We start from the raw sequence: 20,535 nt of genomic DNA on the forward strand, positions 1-20,535 counted from the left end.
GTCATGTTTAGATCTGTTAAGTTGTGAATTTATTGGAAAGGCTTGAATGTGTTGTGTGCGAAGAGTAAAAGAAGAGACAATATATGAAAGACAAAAGATATTTCGAGTCATATATATTTAAAATTTCATGAACAGAGAATAGTAATTAGTCTTTCTCATATTTATTCTCTGTTTAAAGCTCAAACTTCAAGTTATATGCGGTATTATTTTGTCTGTCAAAGGTAAAGGTTCAATAATTAAGAACTCGTTTATATACCTCAATTGATAATAGCGAATATATAATTTTGAAAACGCATGAACTGCCCAATACTGGAGTGAAAAACTTATAGGTGGTCATTAATGATTGGTTTTATTGATACTAGTTATACACAGGTCCAACTTATTTTAATTTAGACTTATATATAGTACCTGGAGATTGAATTTGTAATTTCACACTAAAACCACGATTAATTATTAACAACATGTAAGTTCCCAAGTATATCAGGTAAATCATGAGATTTACTAACACACCATGGTTCATCTTGATTTGAATATTTTTCAGGTGGTAATCTAAATGGTAAATATATAGGAACTTCATTTTCTTCAAGATTCTTCTCTTGACCAAATTCTAATGGGATAAATTTTATACCAGAGCCATAATCTGATGGACATAATAAGATACCAGTTTCATAATTTGATACATTTGATTTCGGCGGCAAGGATAAAAGATCTTTCTTTGTAGGTGGTGTTCCCCATGCTTGTTTTGACATGTTTGTACTTGTAAAGAAAACCCAATCTAAAGTTTTAAAATTATCAGATGACATTATTAAAAATTTTGTATGACTTGGATTTGTTTTCCTTTGTTGAGAATAACTATGATGGAAAACTTTTGGTGTTAAAAAATCATTCATTGGTTTATTCCATTTTGAATGAGGATTGAAATGTGACCAGCCTCCTGATCCATAACCAAATAATGAGTTTCTAACATCCGATAATGAAGGATAAATGATGTATGGTTTGACCTTATATTCTTTTGAAAATTGTTCAACGGATATAAATCCATTTGATAATGGGAAATCTCTTGAAATTGAAAGTCTTCCATGATTTGTATATTTCCCTGAAAATAAAGGTAATAACAAATGTGTGAATATATTTGCTGATTGATTTATTGTAGGTGTATGCCTTATAGCTGAAGCAATAGAAGAGGTTTGATATAATAGCTGTCTTTCCTTTTCATGTTTTCTGGGTATCAAACCTTTAGATAATAATGAATTATAAAGACCCCAAAATCCAAACTTATCACTAGTTGAAGTTGCAGATGAAACAAAATCACCAATTATACTATTGAAATCATATTTCTTCAACAATACAACCAATGTATCTAATTGAGGTTTTTGATAATTTTTAATATAGTTGAATAGATGAGTTTTGAAAACTGTATCTTTTGAATTTAAGTCTTTATGTAATCTAGGACTTTGCCATATCATTTGATTATTTGTACTCCATTCCATAAACGTCATATTACAAGAAACCAAAAAAAGTTGTACAGTATCATCATTATAAACATTTATAATCAATTTTGGGTGATGTGAAGAATATGGCGGCATGGCAACTTCAATAAATTGAACATTTCTGAATAATGCACGTTTAGGAGAATCTAAAACTGTACCAGTTTGATAAACAATTGTCAAATCAATGTTATTTGAATGAAATTGTGGTAATATGAATTCTAAATCATGTTGATAACTGAAAAGATAACAAGATCTAAGATTTGGTGATGATAAAACGTCTGAAATAATAACTGAGTTTGGTAGTTTTGGATTGTCATATAATGGATTATGAATTGGTAAAAATGGAGGTGAGATTTGTTTCTTCTTCTTTTGAGGTGATTGAATAGTTTTAGATGTCCTGATTTGTTCATTCCTTATAGGTTTATCAGGTACAACAACTTCTTCAACATCCGATATGATTTCAATTGGTTCTTCTGATGAGCTATTATCAGTTGGTGATAATTCTTCTTCGTCTGATAGGATCTCAATAACTTCTTCCTTAGGTTCAATGGCTTTCTTTTGTCTTTTGGGTATTGGTAATTCTCTTTCAGATTCTATGTTTGATTTTGATACTTCAACTCCAACAGCTTCTTTTGGTGGTTCATCCTCTGCTTCTCTCTTCTTATCGAATCGACGTGCCCAAGACTCAGCAACGGTTCTTCTCACTTCTTCACTTGACATTTTGTAAGTGGATCAATTGTGATTCTTGTCTCCAACGTTGTTAAAATTCAAATTCTATTGTTTACTTATTTTTTTTAAAGCTCATCGCGTCTTAAAAGCATAACGGATATATGAAATTGTTGTTCGGTTAAATAAAGCAGAAACTTTTTAATATTGCAATCGATAAATAAAGAGGAACAGACTTCTGATAGTGATTTTAAAATAGAAAATAGTCTCATGTACTGTTAATAGAGAGACCTAACATATCCAGGTTTCTACAACAAGTAAAAAGTAGTTGATCTGCTCCGCAAAACACCAGATATGTGGCTCAATGTGTACCAAATATAACTGTGGAATCTTGGGTACCCTCAAAAGAATCTGATCTTTAGATTTAATTTGATTCAAAACCTCATGAAGACTATTGAAATATAAGGCTGAAGTATCTTTAAAATGCCTAAAGAACCATTTTTAGGAATCTTGCAAGTTAACACCACTTTCCATCGTCCTCCAGGTGATGTAGGTAATTTATCAACATGGAACATCCCAATAAAAATCAAGATTGTTGAAGAAGCTTCAGGTGATGCTGTTGTTAAGACTTCAAAGAATTATTCTGATGAGTTTGTATCACATTGGATTAAAGCTGCTAAAGAATTTGTGGATGAAGGTGCCATTGCTCTTATAACATCTTGTGGATTTTTAGCTACAATTCATCCAAGATTACAATCTGAGATTCCAATTCCTGTGGGTACTTCTGCTTTATTACAAATACCAATTGCACAAGCATTAATTCATCCCAAAAAGAAATTGGGGATTATAACTTTTGATGCTGATAATTTAGGCAAAGAACATTTGATAGCCGTTGGTGTTGATTATGATGTTCCAATTGTTGGTGTTAAAAGAGGTGGTGAATTTCAACAAATTCTCAGAAAGGGTAAAGAATACGATTTTAAGGCAATAGAAACTGAAGTATTAGAAGCAGTTGATACGTTGATTCGAAATCATGATATTGGAGGTATTATTTTGGAATGTACTAATATTCCACCATTTAAAAATGCTATTTATAAGAAGACTGGATTACCAATTTGGGATATTATTACACTGGGTAATTATCTTTATGAAGTTTCATTACCTAAAAATTATAACTAGATGTATTAATATTGTATATATTATTTAGTCAATCTCAATCTCTTGTTCCAAATCTTCTTTTGTAAACTCCCATTCTTTAGGATCAGCTAGATCTTGATCATAGAATGAACTTTTACCTTCATATAAATCACCCAATGAATTTATATCATGGAATGTTTTAGGATCTCTCCATTTGAAAATCTTTGTATATTCATTTTCACGACCTTCAATAACATCAACAACAAATTTTCCTAAAACAGGTAAGAATTTAAATCCATGACCAGAACCACCAGTAACAACTAATAAATTTTTTTTGGAAGGTACATAATCGACAATGAAATCATTATTTATAGTATCAGTATACCATAATAATTCTGTTTTGCTGATACCAAATTGGATAAGATCAGGGACAAAGATTCTTATGAAATTTTTAACTTGTTTGATAATATTTTTGGATAATCTATTTTCAGGAGGTGAAGATCTTGAAGTTAATGGGATAGAAACCAAAGAACCATTTTGTAAATTAACAGGATTTAATAGTTTCTTCTGACGTGAAATTACTTTAACATAACCTTCAGGTTCACTTATAGGGAAAACACTTAATCCACCAAAATTTGATTTTTCTTTTGTTTCACCAAGTCTCCACCCAACAATGGGGAAATTAGTTGTAGAATATTTTGATCTCAATTCTGGTTCACTTTCTGGGATTTTTATCAATATAACATTACCAGAATGAGCTTCACTAAGACCACCAAGCTCTGGTAATAAAGAAGTTGACCAAGGTCCAGCTGCAAGAATGACCAAATCTAAAAGATGTTGTTTCCCATCTTGAGTTTTAATACCTTTGATTTCATCATTTGATTCAATTAGTTCTGTGACAGTACCTTCTGGATCACCAACAATGAATTTAACACCTTTAGCCTTGAGTAATGCATTAACATATAAACAAACATTTGAAGCATATAAGATACCAGAAGTTGAGTCCAAAACACCATTCAATTTTGAGAAATTTGGGTTTGATTTCAAACCCAATGGATCAAATTTATTATACCAGCCATCATCTTTAGCTCTTTTAATATCTTTTGTGTCATTTAAAACATATTGAGTATCTCTTAGACCAGTTTTGGCAAATATATCCAAACTTGTCAATTCATCTTTTGATAACTCTTCATTATTATCAATCCTCAACCAACCAGAATTCTCAATGATTTTTTTAACTCTAATACCCAATTGTTGTGCTTCTTTATCACTTTTCCCTTGTAAATCCTTGTGCCATTCCAAGAACACTTTTTTAGCTTCCAATGCTAATCTATGATAATGATCTTTATCCCCATAGTACGCTCTAAAGACTTTATTCACATCAGCAGAAGCAGTATCAGCACCGTTATCAAACGAGTATCCCAGCTTAGCAAGGTCCAGTCTGTCAAACACAGTGATGTCCTCGTAACCGCTCTGTATGAGATGAAGGGCAGAACTGAGTCCGAAGGCACCAGATCCGATGATTATTATTGATGTTTTTTTCCTAGTCATATTTCCTTCAAGAAGGTCACCAAAAACATCAACAAAATCAACAAAACATCAACAAAGTATCAAAAGAACTTTGAAAACAAATGATTTAAACAGGGCGCTGAGATGAAGAACACTACGAGTGACATGTTGTATATCACTGTTTGATCAATTATCGCTTATTACTCTAATCAAAATTCATAAAGATACACCACAGTTTCCATATTCAAAAGTATGGCATTAAAAACAACCACAACTAACGTTCAAAGATTCTTTATTGAATCCATTTTGCAAAACAGGTAACTACCGCTCAACATTTACTAGGTTAATGGACCAGAATGGGATTACACAACGATAACAGTGAAGAGCCAACATAGATATACGATAAATGCCACAATTATATGATGCTTTATTGTTAAGATGTTAAGTTGATCCACAGTCAAGTCTTCATTAAATTTTTTTATAAAGCTTTAAGAATTGTACGTATTGAAAGTACTTTGGTTTTGAAACTGGTATACTGTAAGAGTTCAATACTAAGTGTATCATAATGACTCAAAAAAGTGAAAGTAAGAGTTCAGCTGAGCTTGATCATAAAAATGATCAAAAAGTTGGTGTTAAACATATAGTTGATGGTATTACAAGTGATGAAGATGATCAAATAATCACTGAAAAACATGCAGATGTTACATTAAAGTTATTTGAAGAATATGAAGCATCAGCAGGTGAATTAACACCTGAATTAGAACGTCGTATTAAATGGAAATTATGGACAATAATTTTACCAATTGTATTTTTCGTTAATTTTATGTTATTTTTGGATAAAAATGCAATGGGGTATGCTTCATTATTAGGTTTATTTGAAGATGCTGATTTAGATCAACAAAAATATAATGATTTACAAACAATTTTCTATGCAGGTTATATTTTATTTCAATTACCAAGTCATTGGGCTTTCCAAAAATTTAAATTATCTCATTATATAAGTGCTGTTACTGTTGTTTGGACTATAACTACATTTACCACATTATCAGTTAAAGATTTTGGACATCTTGCAGCTATTAGATTTTTTTTAGGTGCATTTGAAAGTGGTGTTACAGCTGCAATTCAACATACTATTGCAATGTGGTTTACACCAGCGGAACAAGCTATTGTTAATCCAATTTTTTGGATTTCTTGTATTGCTCAAGGTATACCAGGTGGGTTAACTGCATATGGTACACAATTTGTTCCTAGTATATCACCATGGAAAGTTTATTGGATAATTATTGGTGGGTTAAGTGCAATTTTATCAATTTCAAGTTTTTTCTTTTATCCAGATAATCCTGCAACTTATAAATATTTTACTGTTCAAGAACGTATTCATGTTATCAAGAGAATTAAAGCAGCTACACATTCATCAATTGAACAGAAAACTTTTAAAAAAGCTCAAGCTATAGAAGGTTTAAAAGATCCTATTACATGGTTATTTGGTATTTATGTATTTTTATCAATGCTTTGTAATAATATTAGTTTCCAATCTGCAATTATTTATAAAAATTTAGGATTTTCAAATTTAAATTCTACATTAGTTTCAGTTGCATCATCAGGCTGGACTACAATTGCATCCATTTGGGGTTCACTTTGTTTAGTTTATTTTAGAACTCAAAGTGCACATGTTGGTACTTTTTTCGCTTTAATAGCATTATTAGGTGGAATAATTGCAGTTGCTATACCATTTCGTTATAATTATGGTATATTAGCAGGTATTTTTTTAACAAATTCTAATGCAAATACATTTATTATGGCATTTTCATGGTCACAATCAAGTGCGGCAGGTTATTCTAAGAGATTAATAAGAACAGTTATTTGGTCAGTTTTCTATGGTGCTTCAAATTTAGCTGCTCCACAAATATGGAAAGCTAAGGATAAACCACGTTATAGACCTGCTTGGATCATCATGATTATATGTTCATGGTTCTTAGCACCATTGATTTTACAAGTTATTAGATTTATCTTAGCAAGACGTAATAAACAAAGACTTCAATTGTTACAAGATATTAAAGATGGTAAAATTGAAGATCCACATGGATTTATTACAAGTATTGATGAAGAAGGTAATAAAATCAAGACTGAAGTTGATGTTTCAATGTTAGATTTAACAGATTGGGAGAATAAAAAGTTTATATATCCTTTATAGATTTATTAATATGATGTGATTTAATAATACCTGTATATGTATATGACTCGGTGTAAGTAGCAGTCACGATGCCACAATAGGTCTTACATAAGCCTTACCTTCTAATTGCATGTGGGCCGACTTGTCACATAAATGAATAAAGAATCAAGATTCAAGAACCGTTGGAATCTTTATGGGTCATGACAATTGAGCACAAGATCTGGAATTGATTAGGGTGAGACCCATGAAATCCAATAACCTAGGACTATACACAACCACAAACAATACACTACAATCACCAAACAAAGCTACCCACAATTGTAAAAAAATTGTATGTAAAACCCATCAAAATCCATTTTATTTTGTGCCACTTTTGTCACATTTCCCACCGACAATTGAAAAATCTCCCAATCAGATCAACCGGATAAAAAAATTTTCACTTCTCGAGTCACCGAAATCGTGACACAAAACAACAGAACTAAGGAAACTTGTGTGACGAGTACGTGTTGTGTATATGGAACTATAGTAATTCAATATCGCTGATTCCAATGGTGTAATCCATTTCCTCAGATCTCTATTGTATCTTTGTGTATCTTTGAATCTAAATGTGTAATTAATCAATATCTCCAGAGTCGCTTTCTTTTTCTCTCCCGAATGAAAAAAAAAAAAAAAAAACATAATCTTTTTTCGTGACACAATTCAAGTTTTTGAACTTTTGCAACCAATAATTCCCACACCAAAAACAACGACGACAACTCGACGACAAGGACGACAACCTCCTATTTATTCTATATTTATTCAGTGCTGTTGGTGCTCAGAACGTTCATTACCACTACAAATACTACCATCTACTATTTACACAGAGTACAACGCAAGATTTGGGATTTGTTTATGCGTTATCTATGGGAAAGATGTCAAGTTCAGATTCAACAAGTACTTCAAATTCACCAGCTATAGAACAGATCAAACACGAACAACCAGAGGCTATGACTACCTCTACCAGTGCTTCTTTCAACAATCAAATGGATAGTCCTGCCGCCAGTACCCATTCTTCTATAAGTTCAAATTCAATAATGAGTGGTGTTTCTTTACCTCCAATTGGATCTATATTAAAGAATATTGAAAGTTATCAAAATCAACAACAATTAAATGATTCACAATTATTACTGGAATTTAATCAAAGAAATTCAATAAGTGATTCAACTGATAAATATACTTTCCAAAATAATCAACATCGTTCAGAATCAACAAATTCAATAGAAAATTTCCAATCTGAATTAATTAAAAATGAAGAAAATATTAATGATCAACAACAACAACAACAACAACAACAACAACAAAGACCAATAAATTTAAAAACTCAATCTCAACCTTCAATTCCTCAAATTTCATCAAATTTCCAACATTATCAACGACCAAATTTACCAAATAGAAAAACTTCATCTTTTACAAAAACTTTACAACAACAACAACAACAACAATCACAAGCACAAGCACAACAGAACCAACCCCAACCACAGATTAAAGATGAAGAATCACGTCCAGCAACACCAAACTTAACCATATCAACATCAACAATTAGTGAATCTGAAGATTTAGATTCTCTTTCACGTGAAGCATCAGTTGATTCAGGTATAGAATCACCAGGATCAATAAATTCAAATGGACAAAACAAGAAAAGAACAAATTTACCAAGAGAAACTATTGAAATATTAAATGAATGGATTTTAAATAATATGGATAATCCTTATCCAAATCATACTCAAAAAAGATATTTATTAGATAAAACTGGATTAAGTAATGTTCAATTAAGTAATTGGTTTATTAATAAAAGAAGAAGAAGATTATTTAGTAATTTAAGTGGGAATAATGGTCAACCTATTAAGAAGAAGAGATTGATTGATAGATTATAAACAACTATCATATAAATATCATTATGTATAATAATTAGGAAATTTAAAAAGGAATTATAAAAAAGTATTTTGGGAATACTTTAGGAAAAAAACACACAAAAGGTTTATAAATCATTTCATATCATCTTATATCATATCATATTATGAATAATGAAGATAAAACTTCAACAATATTTGCATTTAGTTTGTTTTATTAAATTCATAAAAGGCCAAAAAACCAAATAAAAAACATCAAAAAAATCAATTATATATCAATTCATTCATATTTTGTCATTATTAGTTAAAATATTATCAAATATTATATTACATTATTGTTATATATAATTTTGTTTTATCTTGTTATTTTGTTATCTTGTTATTATATTCAATTCATTGTTTGATATACATTGTTATATCAACTATTTTATTTTAATTTGCATATAAATTTTATGTATAATTAGTTATATATTAAAAAATTCATTATATAAATGTTAGCTTTTGTTAATTCAATGTAGCGCTACAATCAGAGATTATATCTATAGTTCAAAATCATTAAATAATTCATTAAGAGCAGAGCGCGCTAATATACAAATTGTACTTAAAATAAATCAATTTTCAACTTCAACATCATTTGGTTGATTATTTTCATTTTCATTTGATTGTTCATTTTCATTTTCATTTGATTCACCTGGAACATAACTATCACCAATTGATTGAGAATTTTCTAAACCAGGTTTATAATAATCACCACCACCAGCAATTCTTCTATTACCAAATCTAATATTTGAATTTGAATCTTGTTGAGGGAACGCACCAATTGGTTGTAATCCAACAGGAATTTCACCATTTGAATTAATTGGAATTGGAGTAGGTTGGAAATTAGCTTGTATACCACCTGGACCTGCAATATTACCTGCACCATATTCAAATTTCATTTCATCTTTAACTTGACCACCACTTGCACCTCTACCAAATTGTCTACCATCTTGGAAACCCGGATCTAAATCAATTGTAACTAATCTATCTTCTAATTTAGTTTCACCAAGATATTTAACAGCATTTATAGCATCAGAAGGTTTTTTATAAACAACAAAACAAAACCCACATGGAGTATAATTAAATCTATCAAGACCCATAATAATTTGTTTTATTGGACCAACTTTTGAAAATAATTCATAGATTTGTTCTTCAGTTGTATAAAATGATAAATTACCAACATAAATTGTAGCTGATTTATAAGAATCTCTAATATCTTGTAATCCATTATGTCTTCTTCTTGCCTTCTTCATAAGATAATCTGAAGGTCTATCTAATCTTGGTGCTGAATGGGTGAAATCTATTTCATCAAACTCTGCAAGGGACATTGTGGTATGATTCTGATGGTGTATGACCTGGTAAAACAACTAGTACACTATGAATTAATATATACCAATATCTTCTCAATAAAATCCAAAATATCAATGGTTTCTCAAATTTCCAACTGCTTATAAAAAACCGCTTTTGTGCAAAATATTATGTAATCAAAAGTCACATGATAATTACGTAATCTAAATTCGCGCTTTTTAAATTCTAATTTAATTTCGCGAATGTCCAATTTTCCCCTAATTTAAATTTTTTCTGATATTTGTTGGCATTTGTCAAAAAAAAAACCAGTATCAGAATTTTGCCATCAACGAAAACGATTTTAATATTACAAAGAACTTGAAAAAGCTCAAACAAAAGAGTGTTTAGATCTTTTATTTCATCTTATTAATAACTCCCTTTTATCTCCCCTTTTTTTTACCTCCAACTTTCCACAGATCACAAAGTTATGGGAAACAGCCCGTCCAAGAATGCAAGCCCGAATACCCACACCTCCAACAGCAGCCTAAATGGTGGTTCTTCATCAAGTTCAGCGTTAGCTGTTACGTCTGGTGAACCAGAACCAGATGATAGGAAGTCTTCTTCCTATAATCAATCAAACAGTAAGCAGTGTCAGAAAGATACGCGTATAAATAAACAATACAACAATAACAATTCAAATTATAGTGATGATGGATTACACTATAATAAAGAAAAATTACAAAAAAAAAAATTTAGTAAAAGTCCAAAAAAATTTACTTATTTTGATGGTCAAAATGTTATTTATAATCAAAATCATCAAGGTGTTAATAGTAATAGTCATGAATCTTTAAATACATTTGATATGGATATTGATGTTTCCATGGCTAAAGCTTTAAAATCAAGTTCAATTTCCAACACCAATAAGATTAGAAGATCTTCAAATTCAACTACAACTTCAGATGAAATTAATTCTACAATTGATGAAGAATTATATATTAATGGTCAAGTTTCAGTTCCAAAAAATTTATCAAGAACTGGGTCAAGTTATACAACCAATACAACAGGTTCCACCACGGGTACAAATGATGAAATTTCAAGTTCATTTAGTGATTTATTCACTATAGATTCCTCCAAGTCAAATTCTAGCTCATTATCAACAACTCCACCTTTTTCAAATAATCAAGTGAATGGTAATTTACCTCCAATTGTTGAAGAACCAAAAAAATCTATTCATACAAGAAAACCTAAAATTGGACCAAATGATGTTGATATTGATTCAATAATTGAAAAGTTATTAACTCAATCAATAAATTCATCAAATTCAAATAATTCAAGTCCTACCCTGGGGTTTAAATCCAAAAATGATGAATTTTTCATTAAACCTCATGAAATTTCAATAATTTGTTCCAAAGTTCGTGAAATTTTTTTAAATCAACCAAGTTTATTAAGATTAAGTGCACCAGTTAAAATTGTTGGTGATATTCATGGACAATTTAATGATTTATTAAGAATTTTAAAACTTAGTGGATTACCACCAAATTCAAATTATTTATTCTTGGGGGATTATGTTGATAGAGGTAAACAATCATTAGAAACTATATTATTATTATTTTGTTTCAAGATAAAATATCCAGAAAATTTCTTTATGTTACGAGGAAATCATGAATCTGCAAATATTACCAAAATTTATGGGTTTTATGATGAATGTAAAAGAAGATTAAATTTAAAAACTTGGAAAAATTTTATTGATGTTTTCAATACTTTACCAATTTCTGCAATAATTAATGATAAAATTTTTTGTATTCATGGTGGATTATCACCAAATTTAAATAATTTAAAACAAATTGAAAATTTAAAAAGACCAACAGATATTCCTGAAACTGGATTATTTGCAGATTTATTATGGTCAGATCCAGATCCAAATGTAACAGAATGGAATGATAATGATCGTGGAGTTTCATATTGTTTTGGTAAAAAAGTTGTGGAAAATTTTTGTAAAAAATTTAAATTTGATTTAATTATTAGAGGTCATATGGTTGTTGAAGATGGTTATGAATTTTTTGCTAAAAAAAAATTAGTTACAATATTTAGTGCACCAAATTATTGTGGAGAATTTAATAATTGGGGTGCTGTGATGAGTGTTGATAATGGATTATTATGTAGTTTTGAACTATTAAAACCAAATAAGAAGTTGTGAAGAAGAGAGAAGATTAGAGATTTTAGATATTATACCATTAGATTAAGTGTTTTTTTTTTGTTCTTTTTCTATTTCAATTATGAATGAATGTCATGAATGGGAATTTAGGATGGGAATTATTTTTATATTATGAATTTTTATATTACTTTTTATATTTTAAATACTTATATTATTACTTATGTTAACCACTTTCATTACCGTATTAGGAAGTCAAGGATATAATTTCCATTGTTTTTTCGCGAATTTTTAATTTTTTTTTTTGGCTGCCAAATTTTTTTTTTTTTTTTTTTTTAAATTTTGTTTTCTCAGCGAAAAATTAAAAGAAAATGAGAAAACAAACATTGTTGGAGTTGAACATTATCATACTTTTGACAACTATATTGATTGGTCTTATTATTGACTTGGGTTAATTAATTTGATTATAACTGCTGCTTGTGCTACTGCTGGTTTAACTCTTACTTCTTGTCACTACGTTTTTCGTGTTCATTAAAAAGTGGTTTTTATTTGACTCCGTTAGTCATAAAGTGTCAATTGTCAGGTCAGCCCCATTAATATTCAGGTACCCAAATATAATTTCAACAAAGAAAGAAAATAAGTTTAATAAGAGACTATAAAGGTTTACATTCCAATCATGGAAGGTTCGGATAATGAGACTCCTTCTATTTGGGACATTTATTCAGCTGCAAAGAGATTATTGGTTCTTCAACCAAGAATTGAAAATCGTTCATTAAGAGAAGGTTGTAAAAATTTACAAAATCCTTCTTCATCATTTGAATCTATGGGAAATTTTAATATAAGTGATTTAAGTTCTATTGATAGTTCAAGTCCTTTAAGTATTGATTCAAATAAAAATAGTATTGATAGTGTATCAAGTATTGGAACTACAATGACTTCAACAACTTTATTACCTCAAAAGAATGACAAAAAGATTAAACCAATGAATAATAATAATAATAATACAACTAATAACAATAATAATAATGATTTTAATGGTGAAATTAATATGGCTTGGGATTTTAATATTGATGAAATTCCATCTTTTAAAGATGAAGATAAATCAATACCAATGCCAATGCCAATAACTAAAAGAACGGAATCATTTTCTTCAATTTCAAATTCAAATCCTTCATCTATATCAAATTCTATACCATCAGTATTATCAAAGAAAAAACCAATATCATCAAGTGTTGGTAATAATTCAACATCAAATTCAAATATTTCAACTGAATGTTTTAATTGTCATACACAAAAAACTCCACTTTGGAGAAGAGATTCAAATGGGAATACTTTATGTAATGCATGTGGATTATTTCAAAAATTACATGGTACAATGAGACCATTATCCTTGAAAACTGATGTTATAAAAAAGAGAAATTCAAGAAGATCAAGTGTTAATAATGGTGAACAATCTTCAAATTCCAAAAAAATTTTAAATAATTTAGATAAATCTATACAATTTCAAAGTCAATCATTACCAAATAATTCTAAAATTCAAGGTTTTAAAAATGTTCCAATTTTACCAAAACCTCAACAACAATTACAAGCACAACAACAATCACAACAACAATCACAATCACAAGGACAATTACAACCAAGTTCATCACCAAGTTCAATACCAAATTCAATACCATTACAACAACGTAAAAGAAAAAGTATAGTATCCAAGAGTATATCCTCATCACCATTTGATTATTTCACATCATCAAATAATAATTATAATTCACCATCACCAGGTCCATCACCTGCATCACCATCATTTTCATCAGAATATGTATCATTTTTTTCACCACCTTCATCTTCATTACCAAATAATTCAAATTCAATGCCAATAACTTCAAATTCAATTCCTTTCAATTCTTCATCAACAAATTTAACTCATAGTTTTAATTCCAAAAGAATTCCACAACAATTTCAACAAAATTCTTTAAAAAATTCAAATTTATCAATTGCTATGAAATCTCAACAACAACAACAACAACAAAAGGATAAAATTATTAATGTTGTCCCCACACCACAAGAAATTCAATCAGGTTTTATAAATCCTCAATACCTGGACCCAAATGATTTAATATTGAATAATCAACCTTCAATTAGTCCCCCACAACAAGAAGATGAATCAAATCATGATGATGATGGAGATGTTGATATGAAGATGGGTGTTGATTTAGATTGGTTAAAATTTGATATATAGTATTATATCACTTTTTTAGATCACTCTTTATTATTAATGAATAGAATATGTATTATGATTGGGAATTTTGGTGTTATTTTTATGTGAATATGATATGATTTTTTAATGAATGTGTTATTTATTTAGGATTATTGATGTAGTACAGATTTAAATAATAGAATATGATATGATATAAAAGCTAAATAAATAAATAAATAAATAAATTGGGGACCAGCCCAATGAAGTGTGGATTTTGTTAAACTAGGTTAACAGTCAATTCATATCAAATAATCACTTCGCAAGCTCAGCGATTATTTATTTACTAGTATCAACAACATAACGACCTAAAATCTTACCTTGTTCCATCAATTCATAAACCCCAGGTAATTCACTTAATCCAACAACTTTAATAGGACTTTTAACTAAACCTCTAGTGAAAAATTCAATAGCTTCTCTTGTATCAGCTCTATTACCAACATAAGATCCTTTAATAGAAATTGACTTAATAACATGATTGAAAACATCTGAATGAACAACAGCATTTGGTGGTAATCCAACAAGGACAACTGAACCTGTTGATCTTACAAATTTTGTTGATTGAGATATAGCTTTATCTGAAACAGAAACATTAATAACACCATGAGGACCACCTTTAGTTTTTGATTGAATTTCTTCAATTAAATCTGGTGATGATTGATAATCAACATAAAATTCAGCACCTAAAGATTTAACTAGTTCACCTTTTTCTTTACCACCATCAATTGCAAGGACTCTATAACCCATAGCTTTTGCATATTGAACCGCTAAAGAACCAAGACCACCACCAGCACCTGAAATGGCAACAATATCACCAGCTTTCAAATGAGCAGTTTTTAAAGCTTTATAAACCGTGATACCAGCACATAAGATTGGTGAAACACCAGCTAAATCGGTACCTTGTGGGATTTTAGCAGCTTGAACAGCATCAGCAGTTGCATATTGTTGGAAAGAACCATCATGAGTATAACCTGATAAATCAGCTTGGGCACAATTTGATTCAAATCCATTTACACAATATTCACATGATTGACATGAACCATTTAACCATTTTATACCAGCTAAATCACCAATTTTAAAATTTTTAACTTCATCACCCAGGGCGACAACTACACCAGCACCTTCATGACCTCCAACTAATGGTAATTTTGTTGGTAATGGCCAATCCCCCTTCCATGCGTGTAAATCAGTATGACAAACACCTGAATATTTAACATTTATTAAAATTTCATTTGGTTTTGGTTTTGGAACTGGGATATCCTTATATTCTAAAGGACCATTATTTTTATCAAATATAATGGCTTTTTGAGTTGTTGGGATTGAAGTTGTTGCTAATGAACGAGTTGATAGTCTTAAGACAGATTGTTTTGTTCTAGTCAAGTTTCTAAGCATTGTGATATTGTTTGTTGTGATAATGTATCAATAGCTATATTATCAACTCCGAATACCAGTGATATTATATGGTATTTATATAACATTTGACACAATAATCATGATCATTTGAATCTATAGGACTCCTATGAGATATTTTGAATGTGTATACTCCTCTTTAATCAAATGACTATAGACTGCCCATATACTTCCCCTAATTGACTTGGGTCATTTGGATTGAATATTGATATTTGAACACTCTTAATTAGACTTTTTATTATCTTGATAAAGTTTCAAACTCCACATAAATGATTTTAATTACCACAAGGATAAATGGAAATATAATGCATTTAAAGTTTTAAACTACGATGTTGTTTTGTTGTTTCAAAATTGTTGATTAAGTTTGACTAAACTCGGAGTTGATAAAGATGATGATCATCATGAACTCCAATATATTGTGAATGAATTGTACTGATTTAATGAAATAACACTCAACAATTCAATTGATTAGTAGATAAGAAACTATGCTTATCAAATATTACTTGTTAACAGATCAATTGTTCAAATTGAGTGATTTTAATGCTTTATTTTATAATATAATGACTATCCCATTATCCCCATGTTTATGTAATACAAATTGTACCTTCAATATACATGAATAACACAAATATACAAAAGCTATGCAAATATACACTAATTATCATTTTTCTCCTTCTCATTAAACCAATTTAAAAATCCAGGAACATCAATTGCAACACTTTTACTAATCATTGAATTTTGTAACCATTTTGGTACAGAACCTCCAGCATCACTTGTAGTACACATTATCCATTCCCATTTACCATCTTCTTTTAATTCAATTCTTTCTATAGAAGAATAAACACCACGAACATTTGGTTCACATGATGAATCATCTGCAACTAATGAAATAACATATCCTTTAACACCTGGTGTATTGGTTGTTGTTGTAGTTGGTGGTTGAATAAAGATTAATTCATCAAATTGTCTAGTTTTCAAAGGTGCACCTAATTCATATTCAGCTTTAACTGAATACCAATTCTTTAAATGATCTTTGTTTAATAATGATTCATATTCAGGGTATGATTCTAATGGTACAATTTCCCATTTATTCAATACTTTAATATATTCTTCTTCATATTTTGTATGTAATGAAATATCAGTAATTTGATTTTCTGAATCAATACCTAAAAGATAATGTAATACTCTTTGGAATGGATACTTGGTTGATGAATGTTGACTTATACGAGCAACCCAATGTTCTGATTTAAATTTTGTATGATATGTTGTAACATTCTCATTAGATGAATCATCAAGAGTATAATTGTAAGTTTTAGTCTTGGACCATTTAGAGCTAATTGAATCAACTAATTGATCAGCTTCTTGAATGAATTCAGATGGGTTTTGTGGTAAAGTTGTTATCTTTTGTGGAGTGATGTTGAAATGAGAGGACATATTGTATATCAGTGAAGAAATGATTAATCAACTAATAGTCTATTGTAGAGTTGTAATATTAACCAATGGGTATCTGAGTATTATGTTATTATTATATCGCGATCATTTTATACGAGAGTAAGAAAGCCATCAAATCATCAAATGAGAAATGCTTAGAAATATTTAATTGATTTGATTGATTCAATTGATAATCTATTTAGTTCTACAATTCAATGATTATCCTATTGTTCTCTGATCTATTCTATTTTATAATTGTCCATTCTTCCCTTGATACCCTAGAACACTTTCACTTTCTCTTCCTTTTAAAACGAATCAACTGTCCTCCGATGAGTGGCAAATTAAAAAAAACGTTCAACGTTTCAACAATGTGTCTGCCTAGACCACTCTAAACTCTAGGCAGACATTGCCGGACAGACAGAGCATTATCCAGACAGAGTAGACAGACCACCCTGCCTATGTGCTACACAGCAGAATCCCTCCACCCTGCCTAGCACCTACACAGAGCTCCCTTCCGGACCCCTGTCTAGTCTGCCTGTCTAGCCAACCACTTACGGTCTTCTTTCTCCCGGATCTCATTCGCAATTCTCAACAAATATTTAAAAACTTGATTTGCTCTTTATTCAAATTTCCTCCTTAATGAATAACCTTTTACACAGTCAATTATAACTCAATTAATAGAATATCATCACAATGTCTTCTCAAATTGAACAATTAGCTATCAACACCATCAAATTATTATCTGTTGATCAAGTCTCAAAGGCTAACTCTGGTCATCCAGGTGCTCCTTTAGGTTTAGCTCCTTTAGCTCATATCATTTGGAAAAATTTAAAATTTAACCCAAAAAATCCAGAATGGATTAATAAAGATAGATTTGTTTTGTCAAATGGTCATTCAGTTGCTTTATTATACTCTTTATTACATTTATTTGGTTATGATTTATCAATTGATGATTTGAAAAATTTCAGACAATTAGGTTCAAAAACTCCAGGTCATCCAGAATCTGAAACTCCAGGTATTGAAGTTACAACTGGTCCATTAGGTCAAGGTATTTCAAATGCTGTTGGTTTAGCTATTGCTGAAAAAAATTTCGCTGCTAGATATAACAAACCAGATTTCACCATTTCTGATTCAAGAGTTTATACTATCTTGGGTGATGGTTGTTTACAAGAAGGTGTTTCATCAGAAGCTTCTTCATTAGCTGGTCATTTGAAATTAAACAATTTAATTGCCTTTTATGATGATAACCATATCACCATTGATGGTGATACCAATGTTTCATTCACTGAAGATGTTAACAAAAGATATGAAGCTTATGGTTGGAATGTTATCTGGGTTAAAGATGGTAACAATGATTTAGAAGGTATTGCTAAAGCTTTAGAAGATGCTAAAAAATCTGATAAACCAACTTTAATCAGAGTCACCACTGTTATTGGTTACGGTTCTTTACAAGCTGGTACTCATTCAGTTCATGGTTCTCCATTAAAAGCTGATGATGTTAAACAATTGAAGGAAAAATTAGGTTTCAACCCAGATGAATCATTTGTTGTTCCACAAGAAGTTTATGATTATTATAACAAGGAAGTTGTTGAAAGAAATCAAAAAATTGAAGAAGAATGGAACAAGACTGTTGAAGCTTATAAATCTAAATATCCAGAATTAGGTGCAGAATTATCAAGAAGATTATCACAAAAATTACCAGAAAATTGGGCTGAAAAATTACCAACTTATAACTCTGGTGATAAAGCTTTAGCTACAAGAAAATTATCTGAAATGTTATTAGATTCAGTTTTCGATGAATTACCTGAATTAATTGGTGGTTCTGCTGATTTAACTGGTTCTAACTTGACAAGAACTAAAGAAGCTGTTGATTTCCAACCAGATGGTTCAAACATTGGTACTTATGCCGGTCGTTACATTAGATATGGTGTTCGTGAACATGGTATGGGTGCTATTATGAATGGTATTGCTGCTTTTGGTGCTAACTACAAACCATACGGTGGTACTTTCTTAAATTTCGTTTCTTATGCCGCTGGTGCAGTTAGATTATCTGCATTATCTGGTCATCCAGTTATTTGGGTTGCTACTCATGATTCTATTGGTTTAGGTGAAGATGGTCCAACTCATCAACCTATTGAAACTTTAGCTCATTTCAGAGCTACACCAAACTTGAAAGTTTGGAGACCAGCTGATGGTAATGAAGTTTCTGCTGCTTATCAAATTGCTTTAGAACAAAACCATACTCCATCAATCATTGCTTTATCAAGACAAAACTTACCACAATTAGAAGGTTCATCAATTGAAAAAGCTTCAAAAGGTGGTTATGTTGTTCATGAAGTTGCTGATGCTCATGTTGTTATTGTTTCAACAGGTTCAGAAGTTTCAATTGCAATTGATGCCTCTAAAAAATTAAAAGAATCAGGTATTAACGCTCGTGTTGTTTCATTACCAGATTTCCATACTTTTGATAGACAACCAAAAGAATATCAATTATCTGTCTTACCAGATGGTATTCCAATCTTATCTGTTGAAGTTTTATCAACTTCAGGTTGGGCTAAATATGCTCATGAACAATTTGGTATTGATAGATTTGGTGCTAGTGGTAAAGCTCCAGATGTTTATAAATTCTTTGAATTTACTCCAGAAGGAATTGCTTCAAGAGCTATTAAAACTATTGATTTCTATAAAGGTTCTAAAATTGTTTCTCCATTAAATAGAGCTTTTTATCCAATTCATTATGAATAAGGAATTAAAACTTGTTGATGAGATTTTAGCTTGATGCTTATTTTATTTGCAATTTGTGGTTTTTTCAATTTTATAAATATTTTAATATAAACAGATTTTTAGTTATTGTTGATATGATATTTGTAGGTATTTCAAACTTAGACAGCTCAATTTAATAATATATGAGTTTTATCAGACCATTAAATTTGTACAGGTGAAGATCTTATTAATGAATATTCAGAACATTTAGAACATTTATCGATCTCCAATATAATTTAATAAATATATTGATGATGTGTCGATCCATCTTAAGATTATATAGTATATTAATGTGATCAATTATGAACACTATGGATTAAACTAAATTAGATTATGAA

At 30.0% G+C, this 20,535-nt stretch overlaps 11 protein-coding genes across 11 annotated transcripts; 6 read left to right on the forward strand and 5 right to left on the reverse strand.

Moving 5' to 3' along the window:
• Window positions 1–446: 446 nt before the first annotated feature.
• TDP1 (tyrosyl-DNA phosphodiesterase 1) lies at window positions 447–2,210 on the reverse strand (the record flags this gene model as incomplete). The annotated part of the gene is made up of 1 exon (XM_011273947.1): window positions 447–2,210. The coding sequence occupies one exon, from the start codon at window positions 2,208–2,210 to the stop codon at window positions 447–449; it is 1,764 nt and encodes a 587-aa protein (XP_011272249.1).
• A 429-nt stretch (window positions 2,211–2,639) lies between these two features.
• Window positions 2,640–3,335, forward strand: BN7_5445 (uncharacterized protein; the record flags this gene model as incomplete). The annotated part of the gene is made up of 1 exon (XM_011273948.1): window positions 2,640–3,335. The coding sequence occupies one exon, from the start codon at window positions 2,640–2,642 to the stop codon at window positions 3,333–3,335; it is 696 nt and encodes a 231-aa protein (XP_011272250.1).
• A 24-nt stretch (window positions 3,336–3,359) lies between these two features.
• BN7_5446 (NAD(P)/FAD-dependent oxidoreductase) lies at window positions 3,360–4,844 on the reverse strand (the record flags this gene model as incomplete). The annotated part of the gene is made up of 1 exon (XM_011273949.1): window positions 3,360–4,844. One exon carries the CDS (start codon window positions 4,842–4,844, stop codon window positions 3,360–3,362), a length of 1,485 nt encoding a protein of 494 aa, XP_011272251.1.
• A 523-nt stretch (window positions 4,845–5,367) lies between these two features.
• On the forward strand, window positions 5,368–6,996 carry BN7_5447 (uncharacterized protein; the record flags this gene model as incomplete). Its single annotated transcript, XM_011273950.1, has 1 exon — window positions 5,368–6,996. One exon carries the CDS (start codon window positions 5,368–5,370, stop codon window positions 6,994–6,996), a length of 1,629 nt encoding a protein of 542 aa, XP_011272252.1.
• An 881-nt stretch (window positions 6,997–7,877) lies between these two features.
• On the forward strand, window positions 7,878–8,888 carry BN7_5448 (homeobox domain-containing protein; the record flags this gene model as incomplete). The annotated part of the gene is made up of 1 exon (XM_011273951.1): window positions 7,878–8,888. The coding sequence occupies one exon, from the start codon at window positions 7,878–7,880 to the stop codon at window positions 8,886–8,888; it is 1,011 nt and encodes a 336-aa protein (XP_011272253.1).
• A 587-nt stretch (window positions 8,889–9,475) lies between these two features.
• CBC2 (nuclear cap-binding protein subunit CBC2) lies at window positions 9,476–10,231 on the reverse strand (the record flags this gene model as incomplete). The annotated part of the gene is made up of 1 exon (XM_011273952.1): window positions 9,476–10,231. The coding sequence occupies one exon, from the start codon at window positions 10,229–10,231 to the stop codon at window positions 9,476–9,478; it is 756 nt and encodes a 251-aa protein (XP_011272254.1).
• Window positions 10,232–10,677: 446 nt separating this feature from the next.
• Window positions 10,678–12,387, forward strand: PPQ1 (protein-serine/threonine phosphatase; the record flags this gene model as incomplete). The annotated part of the gene is made up of 1 exon (XM_011273953.1): window positions 10,678–12,387. The coding sequence occupies one exon, from the start codon at window positions 10,678–10,680 to the stop codon at window positions 12,385–12,387; it is 1,710 nt and encodes a 569-aa protein (XP_011272255.1).
• A 631-nt stretch (window positions 12,388–13,018) lies between these two features.
• Window positions 13,019–14,578, forward strand: BN7_5451 (GATA-type transcription factor; the record flags this gene model as incomplete). Its single annotated transcript, XM_011273954.1, has 1 exon — window positions 13,019–14,578. The coding sequence occupies one exon, from the start codon at window positions 13,019–13,021 to the stop codon at window positions 14,576–14,578; it is 1,560 nt and encodes a 519-aa protein (XP_011272256.1).
• Window positions 14,579–14,872: 294 nt separating this feature from the next.
• Window positions 14,873–15,985, reverse strand: ADH6 (zinc-dependent alcohol dehydrogenase; the record flags this gene model as incomplete). Its single annotated transcript, XM_011273955.1, has 1 exon — window positions 14,873–15,985. The coding sequence occupies one exon, from the start codon at window positions 15,983–15,985 to the stop codon at window positions 14,873–14,875; it is 1,113 nt and encodes a 370-aa protein (XP_011272257.1).
• Window positions 15,986–16,657: 672 nt separating this feature from the next.
• Window positions 16,658–17,437, reverse strand: BN7_5453 (SRPBCC family protein; the record flags this gene model as incomplete). Its single annotated transcript, XM_011273956.1, has 1 exon — window positions 16,658–17,437. One exon carries the CDS (start codon window positions 17,435–17,437, stop codon window positions 16,658–16,660), a length of 780 nt encoding a protein of 259 aa, XP_011272258.1.
• A 690-nt stretch (window positions 17,438–18,127) lies between these two features.
• On the forward strand, window positions 18,128–20,179 carry TKL1 (transketolase TKL1; the record flags this gene model as incomplete). Its single annotated transcript, XM_011273957.1, has 1 exon — window positions 18,128–20,179. One exon carries the CDS (start codon window positions 18,128–18,130, stop codon window positions 20,177–20,179), a length of 2,052 nt encoding a protein of 683 aa, XP_011272259.1.
• Window positions 20,180–20,535: the final 356 nt, after the last annotated feature.

Source organism: Wickerhamomyces ciferrii, contig 00216, assembly GCF_000313485.1.
Source record: "Wickerhamomyces ciferrii WGS project CAIF00000000 data, strain NRRL Y-1031 F-60-10, contig 00216, whole genome shotgun sequence".
NCBI classification, from domain to species: domain Eukaryota; kingdom Fungi; phylum Ascomycota; class Saccharomycetes; order Phaffomycetales; family Wickerhamomycetaceae; genus Hansenula; species Hansenula ciferrii.